We start from the raw sequence: 21,127 nt of genomic DNA, 5'->3' as shown, positions 1-21,127 counted from the left end.
CCATCTTGGAGCAAAAACGTCTGGCTGGAAAAAAAGAAACAAGGCACAAAAAACAAATCAGGAAAAGAACTGCCACAAACAAGCCGTGCGTACGGTATGTGTGTTTTTATTTGTGTGTTTTGCATAAGGAAGAACACATAAAAGAACAAAATCAGGTAAAGAGAGAGGAGAGGAAAAACAAAGAAACGAAAACAAATCTAAAAGCTCACAAGTCATCAACTGCCTGACGTGGTGAGTGACAGATAAATGTTGGCTTTATGGATGAAGCCACTGGCCCTGTCTGGTTTGGCACTTATTGCACACACAACACAGAGATACACACTAGCACATACATAAACACAAATGCACACACTTGCATAAACACACACAATATCCAATACTTTTTACAAATTGTCATGCAAGCGCAGACTTGCATAGAGGGCCCTGAACAGTAGGCCAGTGTATGGAACTCCAATCTCCCCTGTCCAATCGAGCTTAGCCTCTTCTACGCAACAGTAGAGTCTGTTCTCCTCTATGGCAGTGAATGCTGGACCCTGAAACCAACCCTAGAGAAGTCCCTTGATGGGTACTACACCAGGATGCTGCGTGCAGTGCTTAACATCAGCAATAGTGCACATATATAACCAACGAAATCCTGTATGAGGGAATACCAAGGGTGAGCGAGAAGATTGCTGTACACTGTATTCCCCAACAGTAATACGAAGTAGAAAAGTTTACGCTGTAGTACTCAATATTGCAAAAATGTCCAGATGACATAAAAATTAAAAGGACTCATTGTTTACTGGAATGAGCGTTTCAATGAATATTTGTCCATAGTCTAATAACACCCACTAAAACAGTTACTAGAACAGATGAAACAGAGAAAGCCACTATGTTCTTCTGCATCTCAAAGAGGAACAGCACACAGTTGGTAGGGTTGGGGGCAGTTAGTGACTGAAAGTTTGGACTCCAAGCTGGGTTCAGCTCCATCTGGTGTTGAGAATGAGAATTGCTGCAGGAGAGAGGTGAAGAGCAGGAACAGCTCCATTCTAGCCAGCTGCTCTCCCAGACACACTCTTGCACCTGAGACAAAAAAGGAGAAATTCACAAAACATACAAATACTAAATAAATGGGCAATACAATGACTTCCATTTAATATACCCAAAGCCATTTGCCCAGTTGCTAGTCTGATAAACCAAACTAAATGTGAGATTGGATGTATAATTTAGTCTGGCCCTGATGAACGATACATCCGAAGATTGTTAATGAGAACAACCAATTGTCTTTCAAACCGTGTCTGTGCCTATAGGCCAACGCTTTGACCAATCAGCGCAACTAACAATTACTACCATCAAAGAACGTGGATCCACGTTTTATAGCCTGTAGGTAAAACAACGAAAAAGTCCTTCTTAACCCTTGTGTTGTGTTCAAAAGCTGCATACACCTGTGGTGCTTGGGTCATTTTTGACCCGTGAGAGCAAACTCAGCCATAAAATACCTAAAACACTAGTTCTCATCAAATATTGTTTTTCATCTCATAGTTAACTTGGTATGTATTCATATCCATGGAAATACTACTTTATTTATTCATCATTTTGACTTTACAGGTCTTTTATCTTACATTATGCAAATCATTTTTGATGACCAAAACTATCGAAACCTGTATAAATTCACTATTAATACTTCCTAAAGTGATACAATTAGTGATTATGTTGTCCATGTATTACAGCTGATATGAGAGTACAACAACCCCCAAATTTCTTTTATTAGTTTTTCTCTAATATTAGAAAATATCATCAATAGTGACATTTGTGGTGTTCGGGTCCAACCAAAGAGATTTATAACAGGATAAAGACCAAATGTCAACTAAATTAGTTTTTCAGTTCATAAAATGAATGTTAAAATATGTTGACTTGGTGTTTTTCAATATTTATATGATTTTAGTGTGGTAAATATACAAAATAACAATTCTGTCAGAGTCACAGCTATTCCGCCAATCTAATGCAAAGATATAGGAAATGAACACTTCAATGAACATGAAAAAAGTCACACTATTCATCTGAATCCACTATGCTATGAACATGGACCATTATCTCATGGCCACATCAACCTTATGGAAAGTGTAAGACCAGTTCTACATGTTTGGGTGCCATTACGGATTTTTGATATGTTTTTTGGACAAAATAATGTGCAAAAATGTATTTTTCAAACAAATGTGCAAAAACTATCATGATATAATGCAGAAATGGATTCCCTGACCATGAAAACATATAAGTAGACACCAGAAATACATCTGTACTCCTTTCACAACAGGAGATATGACACATTGTAGTGTATCGGACTGTCCGGCGTTCATCTTGGTTTGTAATATGAAAAAGCTTGCCATTTTTTTTTAAGGCAAGAAATATGTTTTCCTCACCATGACTCACCAAACTGAGGACAAATGTCCGTAGAACATCTTCCTGAACACGTTTCAACGAACACCTCGAGTCTAATTCTTCAAAAACTGACGTCAAACGAGAGCTGTTGAATCATTCTTGTTGTGGTGCTTTCCCCAGCGTCACAAGCTTCATTGTCACTCCCTCAAAAACTCTGCCCGCTTTAATTCAAAACAAATCTCTGCACTGTGATTGGTTTGCCAGATTCAGGGCAACGGATCGAGGCTAGACCAGTCGCAGGCAAAACATTTTCTACTAGGCTACCCAGTTGCTGCTTTTTACGATTGATTTTACTCTTGTTTATTCATTTGTTGCTGAGTAGCTGAAATATTCGTTTCTCTTTCGGTCGACTCACTCGACATCTCACTATGAGTTACACCCCCTGTTTGACCATTTGCCGAAGCTTTCTTTCATTCATGCCATTAGGACAATGAGCTGCGTAGCTGAGGGGCCCGCCCCCTTTGGATAAAACCCAGCTACGCGGACTCTGAACTCTTTACCCTAAAACCTCTTTGCTCATGCTTTGCCAGAAGACTCCTGCGATTCAACCGTCTACGAGAATGCCTGTCTACAGACGTCGTGGGATTCGTAGCTAGATTTGGACTTGAGTGTCATTCTTTTTGCAGTAATTTGTGTTTTAGTTGGCATTTTGGTGTTACTCTCTGGCAACAAACTCTTAGCTAACTTTTAGCAAACTAGCTCAGTGATTCTTCGATAGCCCCCGACTAGTTTTTGACTTCGATAACCCCAGACTAGTTTTTCCCTCGCATCTAACGCTGCTAGCATTAAGTATGCAGGCTCGTAAATCAATCCGCAAGCAAGACAAGGCGCCCTCCCGACCTTGCCCCATCTCATGTGCATTTGACATTGCGGCAAAGGATCCGCACACCGAATGCTCCGTGTGCCTGGGTTGCCCCTATGCTCTCGCAGACGGTTCCTGCGAGGCCTGTAAGGCGCTAAACCTTAGCACTTGTGCACGCCGACTAGCCTTCATGGAGCGCATGGTGACCCCTGGCATTCCGCACGACACCGATTCGGACGAGTTGGACAAATGAATTTCATTTATTTGTTTATGTGCATTTTATTATTTGTATATCCTGTATGAGTGTAAGAACAGTAATATTCTTCATTGGGGTTGCATACATAAGGTAGTGTTGTAAGGCGCCTGCTTGTGTTGTTTAACTTTTGGAGTAATATTCGGCGTATTGCAAGATGTTTCAAAGAGTCCATGCTCCCATTATCTGGCAAGGATCTTGGAAAGGTGAACAAAATAATGACATACATTCAAATCAAGTCAAGGATTGAGCAATACTACTTCCACTCCCTATCTCACTCCGTGGCTGAGGTGCCCTTGAGCAAAAGGCACTTAACCCCACATAGCTCCAGGGACTATAACAAATCCTGTGTAAATATCTATAAGTCGCTTTGGATTTAAGCGTCAGCCAAGTGTAACGTAATGTAGAAATTGGCCGTAATTCTCCTTTAAAGTAGCAGGGCATTGCTACAACAGGTGGATTGAATTCCTCAGCGGCTGAATATTCTTACACGTACCCAAGGAGAACGGCAGGAAGGCCTCCCTCTTCCTGAACTTGCACTCTGCATCCAGGAAGTGGTCTGGGTTGAAGGTGTGAGGGGTCTCCCACTCCGTCTCGTCAAACAGAATAGAATATAGGATCCCCATTACCATTGTTCCCTGAGAAACCAAAGCAACGCACAACAATTAGATGGGGAAATTCTGTTGTCCCAACTGCATTTACATATTTCACATACACTCAGAGAAAGTCCAAGGCAAAAAATAATCAGGTTTACAGGCGAGTAATTCAAAGAACATCCTCAAGCAGTGTTGCCCAATTGGGCTACTTAGGATGAGCGTCTGACTAAAAAATCGTGTTTTTTTCAGCCGTTTTGGGCCCATAGAAGTCAATGTATTTTGTTGAATTTGGGCAGAATTTAGCGCATTTTGGCGTTTTTTGAGAAGCTTTTGGGTGGGATATGGTCAGACACATCTGGCAACACTGTCCTCAAGTCACCTTAGGAATAACATAGTCTCCAACTTGGGTGTCTTGGGTGGCACTTCTTGTCACGTTCAACGGAAGGATGTTGCCAACTCTCTGAATCTCATGGATGACAGCGTCTGTGTAAGGCATGTTCTCCCGGTCGGCCACAGAAGGCTGTCTTGACGATCCCACCACTCGATCTATCTCCTCCTGCACCTTTCCTGAAAATTGAGCCACATATTAATGTACGTTAAACTAGTTGTTAAAACTTACGCCGATGTTTCATTAAATCAAAGCCAAGAGAACAGATCATCTGTTTTCCTCACGCTGTATCTCTGGATACTTCATCATATACAGCAGAGCCCACAACAGGGTGGTGGAAGTGGTCTCAGTTCCAGCTATAAACAGGTCAAAGGTGCAAAAGCACAAGTTCTCCACATTGAAGCCTGCAGCTTTGTCATCCTTCCGCTACAGAAAGCAAAAACACGAGGGATGCAAAAGCTGCTTCAGTTATAAGACAGAAGAAGAAAACAGGCAATGTAAACACTAAACAGTGTCACAACATATACGCATGAGCGGCCATCCGGGTACTTAACTTGTGAATGTGCGTTACGCCCATTTTTTGGGGGAAAATAAACCGAATGTCTCATTAACATGCTTCATCGGCTAGCCTAATTGAACATAGTCCATGCTTGAGCCATGGCTGTTTGGCTATATAATTTGAACAGTTGGCAACACAACACGCTTTCGACATGTTGAGCGTGAACAACGCTAGTCTACAGGTCCTTGTCTTTCATTTATTCTTTCCCAACACCACCAATTGACTTGCGCCTTTCCCCCCAATTTTTTCCCCCAAAAAAGGGCGTAGCGCACATGGCAAACGTCACACCGTTCATGCGTATAACACAACATAACGTCATGGATGTATCATAAACATTATATCAATGTCATAAATGTTTCATGACTGTTGTCATTAACCCATTGACGCCTAAGGCAACTATAAAAACCTAAATATCTCAGCTTCTGAAGCACAATAAAAATATGCACTAAGTTGCATTTAAATGCTAAGACCCTCATCTTTCCTTAGAATGTGTTCATTCATCTCAAACAAACAGAGATTTTTAATAAAGTTGTCTCAAATCTCATAAACCTAAATGTTGCGTAATGCAGCTCCAGGCACCAAGGCCAATGTTGCGCAACGCCACATCAGGCATCAATGGGTTAATTGACAATTGGTTATGGGTCCTAACAAGTTGACATTGTTTGGGCCGTATTCATTATCACAAGTTAACATTAATCTAAAGTCACGTTACCAGAAATGGTCTTTGTCATCATGCCAACTTGACAATAAATTGTTTGAAATGTTATGAAAAATAGACATAATTGAAAGTAACATTAAAATGTCTTTGTTATTACATATTGGCAATAACAATATGTGCACTATTGTATTTTTTTCATGGCAAGTTGAAATAATGCAGGTAAAAAGGAATAAAGTCTGCAAACACTGCTTGTCTTACTTGAAAATGTTATAGCAAGAGCGCAACGTTTCGACACAGAGTTCTTCATCAGGCAATAACACAACCACGTTATGTCAGCGTTTACCGTATGTCTTAAGTAAAAACGTAATAATAAAGGCTCCAAGTATTCCTCAACACTTAACCCTACCTTTTCGATCTCTGCAAGGAAGCAGTCAATATAGTCTCTGGGGTTTGAGGGATCATAGTCTGCACGATGGTCTTCAACTTTGTCCCTTACAAAGGTAATCACTTTATCCCAGGTGATGAATATTTTCCTGTGGGGACCAGGTATTCTGCGGAATATCCATGGGAACATGTTGTAGAGCTAAAGAGATAAAACAGAAAAGTAAAATACATCTGACATTTGAAGTGTCTGGTTTCATCGGGCACTTTAATAAGTAGACCTATATTGAGTGTACGCATGTGACCTGGGTCCAAATGTCTGCCTCCAGGCTAACGGCTAAATTGGTGTTCTTCAGGAGGGCCTGGAAGTCTTCGTCGGTGTACACAAAACGGTCCCCAAACACCAGCACGCAGATGATGTTGGACACAGCATTGTTAATGAGCCACTGTGGGTTAAAGGCCTTACCTAGAAGCACCAGAAATGTTGTGAAGACAGACACCTGCCAAAGATCATACAGAATTGCACAATATGTTTTTAGCACTAATTCCACGCTTTAAAGGGGTAATCCGGTGTGAAATGGCTTACGTTGTGTTAAAACGCGATGATGAGCCCTAACTTTTGCCTCATACCTCGCCTCCAAAGGTCCCCTGCATTCCGAAATCCGAGCACTAGTCAGAATTACAGAGTTAGGGGAAATTTAGCTTCTGCTGTGAGAGGCTGGCTACGTCTCAAATGACGCACTTTTGTCAGTGCACACTGACAGTCAGTCCATAGTGCACACAGTGCACTGAGGTCTTTAGTGCATAGTGTGGTGGAAAAATGTGAGCACTATGCACTGTGCCCTCACTGGAAGTGACGGCTGAGCATGGCATTAGCTCGCCAAAATATGAGTTTCAGCGTGAGCGCCCTAGGCACTGAAAAACAGTGCCCAAAGTGCACAAGTGCGCCATTTGAGACACAGCCGCTGTTCTGGCTACGCCAACTATAATCTTCTAAATACTTGAAAAGACTCTTACTTTGACAAATGTTTACATCCCGAGGCTCAGAATGTTAGAATGTTCAGTATGGTTTGACAGTTACAACTCAGCTACGTGGAAACCTCCCGCACGCAGTTTCAAGGCAATCTCTGTGAGTTACTGTAATATCTTATTTCATTTGATTCTTTCCCCCAACTTAACTTATTATCATAATCGCCATCTTACTCGTCATCGTCCCACTCATGAATTCACCCTTAGACTATTGTATTTACCCTTCTCCCTGTTAGCCTTAGCTTACCGGTAGTTACTGTTGCCAAGTCAACTCGTAATTTGTTTCATTGTTACTACAGTCATTTCAATGTTAATACGTACACGAGAGGATACAGTACCTGATGTTATACTTGTATATGTTTCAGTTTAACAACCTTCCATAAATGATGAACACGCAACCTTCGGTGTCCAGCGTCTTTTATGGGGTTTGTTTACCTGCCTGGCTAGCAGATGACCTGTGAGGCCAGAACAGTTAAAAGAGAAGACCGGTGAAGCTGCAGATGACCCGACTGCATTGTCGTACCGGTGGAAGCCCGACTCAGTGCAACAACAGCAACGTCACGTCTACAAGGAAGGTAAAACACATCCATAGCCATGGACAGGACAAACGCATCCGTGAGATCAGCGGACCCTCATACAAGTACAGCTTCATTAGCATTGGCAGCAGCTACTGCACGCGCTAAAGCCCAAGCCGCGCAGGCAAGAGCTGCCTACTCACGACAAGAAATTGAATTAAAAATGGAAAAGGCCCGACTAGATGCAACACTCATCGCCTTAGAGAGGGACAGAGAGGCAGAGGCTGCCATGGCTGAAGCAGCTGTAATGGAGGCTGCAGCTGTAGACTTTGAAAAGGAGTACAGACCAGAGACACTACCTGCACAAAGTTCAGAACAACGCACCAAGGACTATGTAGAAAGACACAGCCACCACAGTGGCAGCTCACGATCAATCCAACCAGACTTGCATCAAAGTGCTGAGCTGAATCACCACCTTGTGGCAGGTGAAGTGTGTGTGGATATATCTCATTTTGAGACTCTGAGTAACCAGTCAGGCTTGTTTACCCACAAATCTAGACATGGTGACAGTGACAGCACCCCACTCAGATCATCAGGCTTACCTGCTCACACATCCAGGGAGAGCAACTACAGTCCTCCTCCAGGCTTACCTGCCTATGCACCTCAGCGCACTGGCAACAGCCATCCCAGACCCAGATCACCTGACGACGCACCCCAGCACACCGTCTACAGCCATCCTAGACCCGAATCAGCCAGCTACGCACCCCTGCACACCGGCTGCAGGCATCCCAGACCCAGATCACCTGACCACGCACCCCAGCACACCTGGCCCAGACCCAGATCACCTGACATCGTACCCCAGCACACCGGCTACAGTCATCCCAGACCCGGATCACCTAACCAGGCACCCCAGCACACCGACTACAGTCATCCCAGACCCATATCGCCGGACGACGCACCCCAGCACACCGACTACAGCCGTCCCAGACCCGGATCACCTAACCAGGCACCCCAGCACACCGGCTACAGCCATCTAAGACCCAGATCACCTGACTACGCACCCCAGCACCCCGTCTACAGCCATCCCAGACCCAGATCACCCGACCACACACCCCAGCACACTGCCTACAGCGATCCCAGACCCGGATCACCCATCTACGCGCCCAAACAGACCGACAACAGCCATCCCAGACCCAGATCGCCGGACGACGCACCCAAGCAGACCGACAACAGCCATCCCAGACCCGGATCACCCATCTACGCACCCAAGCAGACCGACAACAGCCGTCGCAGACCAGGCACTACCCACGCACCCAAGCACACCAACTACAGCCCTCCCAGAGCAAGCTCACCTGCCAACGCATCCAGACATCCTGAGCCCAGCCCTGTTAGACCAGCTTCACCTGCCCACGCGCCAAAGTACAAAGAACACAGCTCTTCCAGCCCAAGCTTACCTGCCCACATGCCCACGCACCACAACTACAGTCCTCCCAGACCCAGAGCAGCACATCACCCCAGTGACACACCCACATCTGACTTAGCAAGGTACCTAGTACGAAGTCAACTACTGTCATCAGGACTGACCAGGTTCGATGACAAGCCTGAAAATTACTTATCCTGGAAAAGCTCATTCATGAACACGATCGAGAACCTAGATCTTAGAGCAGGAGAAGAGCTAGATTTGTTAATACGGTGGTTAGGCCCAGAATCTGCAACACACGCACGCCGCATTAGATCTGTAAATGTGAGAGATCAGGCAGCAGGATTGTGGCTCGTATGGGAGAGGTTAGAGGAAATGTATGGTGCGCCCGAAGCTATAGAGGGAGCTCTCTTCACGAAACTTGAACAGTTCCCTAAAATATCACACAAAGAGTACCATAGGCTTAGAGAGCTGTATGATTTGCTGTTGGAGATCGACTCTGCAAAGCACGAAGGCTACCTACCTGGCCTATCCTACCTCGACACAGCAAGGGGGATAAATCCAATAGTGGAGAAACTGCCATACGCACTTCAGGAGAGGTGGGTCACGGAAGGTTCGCAATACAAAGAGAAATATAGGGTTTATTACCCCCCTTTTGATTTCTTTTTAGAGTTTGTACGCAGGCAAGCAAAGGCACGTAACGACCCAAGCTTTAGCCTTCTCACCCCTACCACAGCAAGCAGGAAAGATAAGGTCAGTGAAGGTCACAGTAGCAATGCAAGATCAGTCTCTGTGTATAGAACCGACATTGCCCACTCACACTCCAACACTGCAAACGAAGATCCAGAGAGACAATGCCCCCTACATCTAAAGCCACATTCCCTGCAAGTATGCCGGGGTTTCAGAGAAATGTCAATTGATGACCGAAAGAGGATTTTACAGGAGAAGAACATATGTTTTAAATGCTGTGCATCAAACAAGCATGTAGCTCGCAATTGTGAGGCAGTAATCAAATGTACTGAGTGTGACAGTTATAGGCACCCAACAGCCCTGCACCCAGGCCCAGCTCCATGGAGCTCCACGATCTCGCCACTCCCATCAGAGAATGGCGGGGAGAGCGATTAAGTATTAGACATTGTTGTTGTGATAATATGGCATCTCTAAAGATACCAAACGGGGAGTGTTCTGGCTACGCCAACTATAATCTTCTAAATACTTGAAAAGACTCTTACTTTGACAAATGTTTACATCCCGAGGCTCAGAATGTTAGAATGTTCAGTATGGTTTGACAGTTACAACTCAGCTACGTGGAAACCTCCCGCACGCAGTTTCAAGGCAATCTCTGTGAGTTACTGTAATATCTTATTTCATTTGATTCTTTCCCCCAACTTAACTTATTATCATAATCGCCATCTTACTCATCATCGTCCCACTCATGAATTCACCCTTAGACTATTGTATTTACCCTTCTCCCTGTTAGCCTTAGCTTACCGGTAGTTACTGTTGCCAAGTCAACTCGTAATTTGTTTCATTGTTACTACAGTCATTTCAATGTTAATACGTACACGAGAGGATACAGTGCCTGATGTTATACTTGTATATGTTTCAGTTTAACAACCTTCCATAAATGATGAACACGCAACCTTCGGTGTCCAGCGTCTTTTATGGGGTTTGTTTACCTGCCTGGCTAGCAGATGACCTGTGAGGCCAGAACAGCCGCTGTGTCTCAAATCATTGAAAATTTCAGTTGAGCCAGTGCACTGAAAGTGCCAGGATGATCCCCTAACAATGGCGGAAAAATGCAGTGCTTAAATGATGGACACTGCACCAGAGAACCTCTAACAGGGAGAAGGCTCAGTCTCATTGGTTCCCATTGTAGCCAGTTAGCTTTGCATGCATAATGCAGTAACGAGCGTGGGCCAGTCCTTCATGTGGGAAAATGTATGGAATGGAAAGGGGGACCCATGCTAAATACATTGCTACTGCGATTTCCAGTCACAAATATCATCAACAAAACATTCCTGGTAAGCACTATGACTGTTGTTTAACAATAGGCTGTATTGACAAATCGCACAGGTGTGTAGTTTTACAGCAGGTTAGAAGATTTCAACCTGTACTCGCTAGCATCGCGCTAATGTTTATGGGTTTGGCCCCATAAAAATTGAGCTTTGTGACCCAGTATATAATAATCTAGTGGCGCAAAATAATCGAAACGCTACTCAAATGGGGTTTTATTATTTCTAGCTTCGAACTTAATATTAATATTTCAGGACAAAAAATTATAAAAAATCACAAAAATGATAATGGTAAAAAACTCCATTGACACCCATTCATTTTGCACTGTCCCGTGGTTAGGGTTAGCCAATTGTGGCTAACAGGAAGTTCCGTGAGTGAGCAGCCCCTGAGGGGGTAGAGGTTTGGTAGCGGGCAGGTTGAGACGGTGGCAGCGTTTTGGCTTGTGCGTTGGTTGTTCTCAGGGATCAGAACAGTGGTAACACCAAACAAGGCTAAACCACGATATTTCGTGGTAGCCTGATGCGTTCTTGGGCTGGGGAGGACAGTATGGGGTTCTCAGACAGTATGGATAGTGCAGGAGAAGAGTTTACTGTTGTGGGTCCTAATAGGCAGGTGAAGCGTGGCAGAGAGAGACATAGTAAATCGAGCACAGGGAGTGATGGGGAGTCTCAGCAAACTAAAACAAGGAAGACAGAAATTGCTGTAATTGTGAAATTGAAAGGTAACACTAAGGGTTTGAACTCACTGCAACTGGTTGACTGTTTGGCGAAAGAAATAGGACATTTTCAACATGCGAAAACTCTGGCTAATGGCAGAATCCTAGTAGTGTGCAACTCTAAAAAACAACAGGATCGGGCTCTTGCAGTAACTTCTCTAAACAAATGTGATGTGGAGGTGTTTGTACCAGGGACAGGCTCAAGGGCTAAAGGAGTAGTTTATGGAGTGCCTACCGAGGTTACTGATGAAGACATCCTGGCCAACGTTAAAGGGGCAAAGGTTTGCGAAGTGAAGCGTTTCCAAATTACTAAAGACAATGAGAAAGTACCCAGTCAAACAGTGCTGTTGACATTTGACACCGAGACTATTCCTAGACGCATTGGGCTTGGTTATTTGAGCTTTCAAGTGAAACCTTACATTAGACCTCCTCTGCGGTGTTTCAATTGTCATAGATACGGGCATGTTGCGGCAGTGTGTAGAGAAAAAAGAAAGTGTGGCAAATGTGGGGGAGACCACAATTATGAGGATTGCAATGCGGCCTTATGCTGCCCAAATTGCGGGGGAAACCATAGTGCTGGGTACAAGGGCTGTCGGGTATATGCGAGCGCTTTGGAAGTCCAAAAAGTGAGGACAAACGAAAATGTGTCTTATGCTGAAGCATTGAGAAGAGTGAAAAATGTTGGTTACTCCCAGTCCCAGCAGGTGTTGGCACCTAGAGCGCAAGCTATTTCCCCTCCGAGCGACAGCTTCATTATTAAGAAGGTGGATTTTCTGGCATTTATTTCTGATGTGATTTCAGGTTCGAAATTCTCCAAGGTGGCAAATAGGTCTGATGTAATAAAGCTTGTATCCGCGGCGGCAGGTAAATATTTGCAAGTAAATGTATCTCCTGAGTCCTTGTTTAATTTCCTCAAAGAGCGAGAGGGTCGTGTTACGGGTTCCCAGAGTAGTGTGGGGGTAGATGGCCTTTAATCTCCTGCAGTGGAATGCTCGCAGTCTGATTGGTAATGGTCAGGAATTTAAAAGGTTTGTTACTGCTAGTGAAATAAGCTATCATGTTATTTGTGTCCAGGAGACTTGGCTAAAGCCCGCTTTGGATTTTGTTTTACCTGGGTATATGTCGGTGCGTAAAGATAGAAGTGACAGGGCAGGGGGGGGTTGTTGTACATTTATTAAATCTGGTGTCGAGTATAAGGTGGTGCCAATAGAGTCGAACCTAGAACTAATAGTGATAGAAATGTGGAGCACCACTGGGAAGATTTCCCTGCTTAATTTTTATAACCCCTGTCTACGTTTGAGTGCAGTGGAGCTTGAGGATATTATGAGGCAGGTACGCCCCCCGGTTATTTGGACAGGAGATTTTAATGCACATAATGTTTTATGGGGTAGCAGAAGGACTGATGGCAATGGAGAAGTTGTTGAGGAGATTATGCATGATTTTAACTTGGTATGTATTAATGATGGGCATCCTACAAGAGTGCAACTTGGTTCCCTAACCCCTTCATGTTTGGACTTAATGATAGTCTCTGGCGAGTTGGCAGGTAAGAGTCAATGGGAGGTTCTTGACCCTTTTAACTTGGGTAGCGACCATTTCCCAACTGTAGGCACTTTTGGGCTGAGGCTACCGGCTGAGATGGATAGGATAGAAGGACGATTTAATTTTTTGAAAGCAGATTGGGAAAAGTTTGAAACCTTCTGTGATGATCTCTTACCAGGCATTCAAGATAGCTCTGTAGATGAGTGGAATAGTGGTCTTTGTAGTGTAATTTCTGCAGCGGCGGCGGCAGCTATTCCCAGGAAAGGCACAGGCCAAAAGAAGAAGGCGGTTCCCTGGTGGAATAAGGAATGTGATGAGGCAATTAGGAGTAGAAATAAAGCCTTTAGAGTGTTGAGGCGGTTTCCCACTGTTGATAATCTTGTGCGTTATAAATTCTGTAGAGCGTTGGCCAGGAAAGTAGTCAAATCTGCTAAGAAAAGTAGTTGGAGAGAGTATTGTGCTTCATTGTCAGGTGACACTCCAGTGTATCAACTATGGTCTACTGTAAGGAGGATGAATGGGGTAAGTAGGAAGGCGACTGTCCCTGTGCTTGTAGATGAGAATAGGACAGCTGTGACTCCTGCAGAAAAGGCAAATCTTTTAGTGGATACGTATAGGAAGGTGCACAGTTCAGACAATTTGGATGAGGAAAGCAGGGACCTGAGGGAGCAGTTTGTGAGTCGGTCTATGTCCCCCCTAGATCCAGCATGTGATGTTGTTAATCTTTTCTTTTCTATTGATGAATTAAAGCAGGCCATAGATGCAGGCAGGAAGTCAGCCCCTGGAATGGACAACCTCCATTATGAAATGTTTCATCATGTGTCTGACGTCCTCCTGGATGAAATGCTTAGTTTAATGAATGAAAGCTGGAGGCAAGGCCAGCTGCCAAAGGCATGGAAACATGCGGTTGTTGTTCCGGTGTTGAAACCCGGGAAGGATCCTAGCTCCCCTTCCTCATATAGGCCCATAGCCCTTACCTCTGTGATATGTAAGCTAATGGAACGAATGGTGACGGACAGATTGGTCCATTTTTTAGAATCTAAAGGAGCACTGGTAGACTACCAGAGCGGGTTCAGGAAGGGAAGGAGTACCATGGACAATGTAGTTGCCCTTGACTATGAAATCAGGAGAGCGTTTGCTAATAAGGAGTCCCTTGTTGCTGTATTTTTAGATATTGAGAAGGCCTATGATATGATGTGGAGAGATGGCCTCCTCCTAAAACTCTCAAGCCATGGTGTTAGCGGACGTATTCTTGAATGGATAAGGAATTTCTTGGAAGGTCGCACTATTCAAGTTAAAGTAGGGCAAGCCTTCTCAGATGAAGCATACATAGAGAACGGCACTCCGCAAGGCAGTGTAATTAGCCCAATTCTCTTTAACGTCATGATCAATGATATATTTTTAGAGCTATCCCCTGGGACTGGGAGATCCCTGTACGCAGATGATGGGGCCCTATGGGTCAAGGGCAGGAATATCCCTTTTATTTCGAATAAATTAAATCATGAACTGAAAATTGTAGAAAATTGGTCTAGGAAATGGGGATTTAAGATATCTGTGGCCAAATCTAAATTTGTGGTGTTTAGTCGCAGAAGGAAATGTGATGTATCTTTGTCTCTTTATGGGTCCCCCATAGAGAAGGTCGAATGTTTCAAATACCTAGGTATGTGGTTCGATAGCAAGCTTAATTGGAACAAACATATTTCTAGTATAATTGCTAAAACTGGCAAGGTGATAAATGTCTTGAGATGTTTGACTGGGTTCTCTTGGGGGGCGGATAAGGGCACCTTGTTAACCATATATCAAGCTATGATCAGGTCCATCTTTGATTATGGGTGTCAGGCGTATGGTGCAGCTGCAACTTCCTGTTTAAAAAAGCTTGATATCATACAGTCAAAGGCCCTTAGGGTCTGCTGTGGTGCGTTCTCCTCCACATCAATCCCTGCCCTACTGGTCGAAACGGGAGAGAAGCCTTTAAAATTAAGAAGGACTCAACTTCAAAAGCGTCTATATGCCCTACTAGTCATATCCTTATGGACTGCTATGAGTTTGGCCCTCAGCAGGCACATAATCAGCCGTTCGTAAAACAGTGTATGGAGCATGCCAAGGACTTTAATTTAGTTGACTTGGACCCAGTCCAGAGCTCTCATTGGGGACCAGTCCCTTCCTGGCTCCTCCCCTCTGTACAAGTCGATCTTGGGTTGCATGAGTTCAAACATGACGAAGAGGTAGAATTCTCTAGTGATTCTGTTGTGGAGTACATCCAGCTTAACTGGAACTCCTATCTACACATTTTCACTGATGGATCCAAAGACCCGGGTTCTGGTAGAGCTAGTTGCGCTTTCTGTATCCCATTGATTAATTATAAAAAAGGATTCAGAATAAGTGATGATATGTCTGTATTTACTGCAGAGGCTATGGGCATTTTAAAAGCCCTGCAATGGGTAGCAGAGGACCAATCTAAAAATGTATTAATCTGCTCTGACTCCCTATCAGTTCTTCACTGCCTTAAAGTTCTCTCCTCTAATGCTCGTCCTGATTTAATCTCTGATATTCTCCTTCTGCTGTATGACCTGTACAAGAGAGGCTGCTACATTTCATTCCTGTGGGTTCCAGCTCACATGGGGGTCGAGGGAAACGAGCTTGTTGACCACTGCGCCAAAGAAAGCCTAGAGAGCAATGAGGTTTCCTTGCTAGTCAGGCCTGGCCGAACCGAATTAAGGAGTAGACTGATGGAAAAAGTGTTCCAGTCATGGCAGCTCCAGTGGGACAGAGAAGTAAAGGGGAGACATTTGTATGCAATTCAGCCGTCTATAAGTACCCACTGTACAGTATCTGGAGTTAGGTCTCAGCAGGTAGTGTTAACACGTCTCAGATTAGGGCATTGTGCCCTGAATTCTAATTTACACTTGATTCATAAACATCAAGATGGGCTGTGTGACGTGTGTAGAGTACCTGAGACAGTTTCCCATGTCTTAATACTGTGTGTAAAGTATCGACAATTTAGGCGTGTGCTTTTCAGTGATCTCTCCGATCTTGGTGTTGCCACTGTTTCTATCCCCGTCCTGTTACAACTGAAGGACTGTAAAGTTACCACCAGTCTTCTCAAGTTTTTAAAATCCTCTGGCCTCTATGCCAGAATATGAGGCCGATATACTGTAGTGAGCTCTATTATCCCGTAGGTGGCGGCAATACGCCTGTAGGCGTCCAGTCCGCCATTAAAATCCCATAAGAAGAAGAAGAAGAAGAGCAGCCCCTGTAGCAACCCAATGTAAGTAGGCGGCTGGATGTGAGTGCCCGGATATCCGCCCGAGTATTTGAATGCATTTGCATTCATGTCCGCCATCAGGAATGCTTTGCGGTACCACAGCTACCCTATGTGAGTCGCGCTGTGTCGCCTGACTGTCCCTTCTATAATATGACTGTAGCCTACCGTAACAACTCGGCCTCGGTCCCCGCGGCAAATATCCACCACACCACCACGGGTCCTCTGGTGTTGTGACCGTTTTAGGATCTTTTTTCATATCCAATACTTGCACATCAAGAGTGACAATTCCATCATGGATGTTTATACGATATGTGCGAATGCAGTCATGTTGAATTTAGGGTGGCCAAACCATGCCATGTCATGAAGAACGTGCATCACATTATTTAAACAGCTCGTGTAAACGGTTATCCTGAGTGCCCGTGTCTTTTTGGAGATCGGAGGCTTGATTAGCAATGGGAGAGAAATTAGTTGTGCGTGCGCACACGTCTGCACAATAGGCTGTCCACCGGACACGAAGTTACTGGCTCCAATATTTCAGCGTCCCGCTTGATTCTGTACTGACACTTTTAAGTTTACGTAGCACAATCAAATGAATAGGCTATGTCTAAATTATAGGCTCTAGTCTCCAATGTGCCTAGTTTCACGTGCTCTTGGCATCAATCTGCACAATAGGCCTATGCGGCATAACTTTTCGAGGGCTACATTTAGACCGGGTAAAGTATCGAGCATGGTCTGTCCCTTCAATAATATTAAGAGTGTCCCGTAACAACTCGGTCTCGGCCCCCGCCGCAAGTATCCTCCACCACGAAGGTCCTCTGATGTTGTGACCGTTTTAGGATATTTTCATATAATACAGAAATAAGAGCGTGCGCGCGCGCCTCTGACTGTATCTAGACACGGAGGGAGAATGGCTCCAATATTTATATTCAGCGCCCAGTTTAATTCTGCACTGACACTTTTAAATGTTATGCCCAGATATTCTTTTAACTTGTTGGATATCCTGATATTATGTTTCACTAATGTAAGGAGTAAAACTCAGAAACTTCCCGGGTGCTAGCTACATTTAGACTGGGTAAACTCGTGACTTTAATGCCTTCCGAAACGGGCTATTCCAGTGTCTATTTTAGACTATAGCCTAGCCTTGTGCAAAACTTTTTATTTAACATTGCGAATGGGCAGGATGATTTGCTTAGACACGCACGTGCTTCAGAGCAGCTAGAACTGTGCAAGGTGACTGCTGCAGTTTTCAGCTCAGTCCTCCTGGATAATAAACACAAAATAATGCCGACGAGAAAGTAACGCCGTTATCTTTTGATGAATTCCCTTTGGGTGCCCGGTTGAGACAGTTTAATTTTCACACCCAAATCAATTCGGTTTTAAGTTATAATTTCATTGTATACTTTTTTATTATCATTTTAATGTCACAGGGTCTATTCCTTTGATTGGGAGATCAAGGAACTTTCTGGTGTCGCCGAAACGGCGATGTGCGGTGGGCTCTTTACGCACGGCACCTATGTCCCTCCTTCAGTCAGACTCAAATCGGACCGAAATCAAGTAGCTGAGGTTAAACTGTCGTAAATACACGACCGAACGCGAGTAGCTGAGGTAAAATAGACGTAAATACTCGGGCGGATATCCGGGCACTCACATCCAGCCGCCTACTTACATTGGGTTGCTACACCCCCTGACTGCACGCACTAAACGGCGGCCATGTTGACCATGACACAGAGGAAATGTGGCATTCAGTTCAATAGAAGAGTTTGGTCAACATACTCCTAATTCTGTAAGTAATATTGATGGGACACCAACCTTTTCATGCCAACCAAAGTATTGTATGTGTGATTGTTGTCCTTTGGGATGAAGAAAATGTGAATACAAGCACCAGACGCTGTGCATTGTAAACTAGCCAACTCATATTTTGGCGAGCTAATGCCATGCTCAGCCGTCACTTCCAGCAAGGGCACAGTGCATAATGCTCAACTTTTTCCACGACACTATGCAAAGACCTCAGTGCACTGTATGTACTGTGCACTAACTGTCAGTGCACTGACACAAGTGCATGATTTGAGACAAAGCCATAGACCGGCACCTGTTTAGCCATCATTATAAATCTCTACTTTCCAGCCATTTACAAGGCTCAAAGTTGCTCAATGCTTCATTCCGCAGCGTCGCGGGGTTGTTGACATGTAAAACGAGGCATAGAGAACTTTGCTAGTGCACAGTAAGTTTACAAACAGGGCCGTTTGTAGAGGCTGCGTCACAGCACGGCTTCAGCTTGCACCACAGAGAGTTACAGTCATAAAATGTTAATGACATGGACATAATGTTTATGCATAAGACTATTATGACACTATTATGACACTGTAATGACAGGATTTAGCACACTTGCTGACTACAGCTTTAGATGCTTTTAGCTTTAACTGTTTTGACATTTGATGTAGGCCTACAACTTCCAAGCACATAACAAAAAAAAAATCCTGCTGGATTAAAAAAAAAAATCTCTGGCACTAGGCTACTGCACACTCAGGTACAGATGGTTAATTTATGTTGTTTATATTAGTTATAATTGCAAAATAACTTAGGTACAGAATTGCAATAATTACCTTGCTCGTTGCTAAATGCTTCGTTTAGATATCGGCATTCCAGAAGAATTGATGGCTCAAGGCTTCTTTTGCCCAATCCAAAGTTTCTCAGAGTGTGCAGAGCAAACCTCCTTTGCTGTTTCCAGCTATATCCAGTTGAGGAAATAAGACCTTAGGAGACAAACAACACAATGCGTCTGTATTTGGAAAAACTATTAACACAATGGCAAACGTAATTGATGTTTCTGGCAGTGAAAATGCTTGTTTTCCTATGCTTCCCAAGTGAGTAAAAAAAAAATCACCTTTCCCACCACTTTTGTCTTCATGAAATGGTATACCAGTTGGTCTGTCAGCAAAATTGTCTCCTTGATTGACATACAGTTCTCTCACTACTTTGTGGCCGTAGACAACCACAAGTCTTGGACCAAAAAGCCGAAAGTGGAATACAGGCCCATATATTTCAGCAAACTGGAAGAGACACAATGCAATATATGTAAAAAAGATTGACTTAAGAGTGAATACATGGGGGAAAAGGCTGAAAGTAAGACAACCTTGTCTATGCCATAACTGAATGTCACTTAAGGCCAACAGTCATAAAATGTTTATGACATGCACATAATGTTTATGACACACGCATAAAACTATTATGTTGCTGTATTTTCCAGCAAACTGGAAGAGACTCACAAAGAGTGAATACATGGGAAAAAGGGCCAATGCAAGATATTCCCTGTTTCTTCAAATCTGCCAGGGCAGAATAGAGGAGACAATATAATGGCTGTTTTGGGTTTATTACGGTGAGTGAACAACTGAGAAACTCAAAAGCAATGCGTCGATTCTGTAGCCTGGCTATCACATCTTCAACTCTTTGACTGTTTAGTCTGGCCACCTCAGATACAGTGGGCGGTTGTTTCTCAGAGGGCGGTTCTATTCTGTCTCATTCACTCTGTGTCATTCATTACCTTGACCACCCCCCATCAAGCCAATGGAAAAGCTCAAATTTAATTGGTTCCGAATCCTAGGAAATTTTAAATATCCGGAATAGAACCCTTGACCGACTTGACTCAAGAAAGTTTGAACAGCATCACAGAAATAATTGTGTGGGTCCAGGCTATGAGTCCACAACCGTACTGAATTGGAAATCTTGAATGCTTGAACATGTAAATGTTTGTTCATCTGTTAGAGCGCAAAATAGTATAGGCCTACTTAATAAATGTGCACAAGTCAACACTTGTCTGTTTTATATTGAGTTCCACACTATATTAATTCTCAAAAGGATCATGAATAAATCAATGATTTAAAATGATCTGAAATACATCTAATAACAAGTGAAAGTTGAGCCAACAACACACACACACACACACACACACACACACACACACACGCACAAGCATGCACACACACTTTGAACAACATACTGTACATGCAAAACAAATAAAAACAAAAACATATGTGAAAAGTATCATTCTACTAATCTACTCTTTTAGCCAGTCCTAGATTACGCATGCACATACACATTAGGCCTACCTTTGCGAACTCTAGATGGACTTTGCTGAAGTCAGTCTGGTGATGCAAGTGTCCTATAAAGGGCAATGACCGTGGTCCTGGAGGGAAGTTCTTTGGTGGCTTATTCTTTAAGTAGTCAAACAGCAGAACGAAAATTGATAGAAAAAGTAAAACGCTTTTTATGTCGGTCAAGTCTAAAAGATATGCCAGCACTGTCATATCTCAAAACTACTGCAGACTGTTGATCCTGGTCAACCAAGGTGAACAACTTGAAGATTATATGGTAACTCCTCCGGTAAAACTTCTCTCTCTACGTGTGCAATGGGCACCACAGTGTAGCAACAATGTGTAGTTAGTTAGATCAGTCATTTCTGGTAGATCAATTTATGATGGCAACAATGACACAGCACGATTCATGACACAGTTATGATGCTATGGGGCTATTTATTAACTAAACCGCTATGAGGGCTCAAAGGTCTAGGATGCCT

At 43.7% G+C, this 21,127-nt stretch overlaps 1 protein-coding gene across 1 annotated transcript; it reads right to left on the bottom strand.

Annotated features, from left to right (window-relative positions):
• Positions 1 to 99: 99 nt before the first annotated feature.
• LOC134450769 (cytochrome P450 2J4-like) lies at positions 100 to 20,900 on the bottom strand. Its single transcript, XM_063200747.1, has 9 exons — positions 20,661 to 20,900; positions 19,439 to 19,604; positions 19,158 to 19,307; positions 6,361 to 6,521; positions 6,081 to 6,257; positions 4,742 to 4,883; positions 4,449 to 4,636; positions 3,970 to 4,111; positions 100 to 1,062 (listed from the first exon to the last, which is right to left on the bottom strand). The coding sequence occupies exons 1-9, from the start codon at positions 20,856 to 20,858 to the stop codon at positions 887 to 889; spliced, it is 1,500 nt and encodes a 499-aa protein (XP_063056817.1). The 5' UTR covers positions 20,859 to 20,900; the 3' UTR covers positions 100 to 886.
• Between the last annotated feature and the right edge of the window lie 227 nt (positions 20,901 to 21,127).

This window comes from Engraulis encrasicolus, chromosome 6, assembly GCF_034702125.1.
Source record: "Engraulis encrasicolus isolate BLACKSEA-1 chromosome 6, IST_EnEncr_1.0, whole genome shotgun sequence".
NCBI classification, from domain to species: domain Eukaryota; kingdom Metazoa; phylum Chordata; class Actinopteri; order Clupeiformes; family Engraulidae; genus Engraulis; species Engraulis encrasicolus.
The sequence above is the reverse complement of the archived record's forward strand: the minus strand, read 5'-3'. Positions and strand labels throughout refer to the sequence as shown.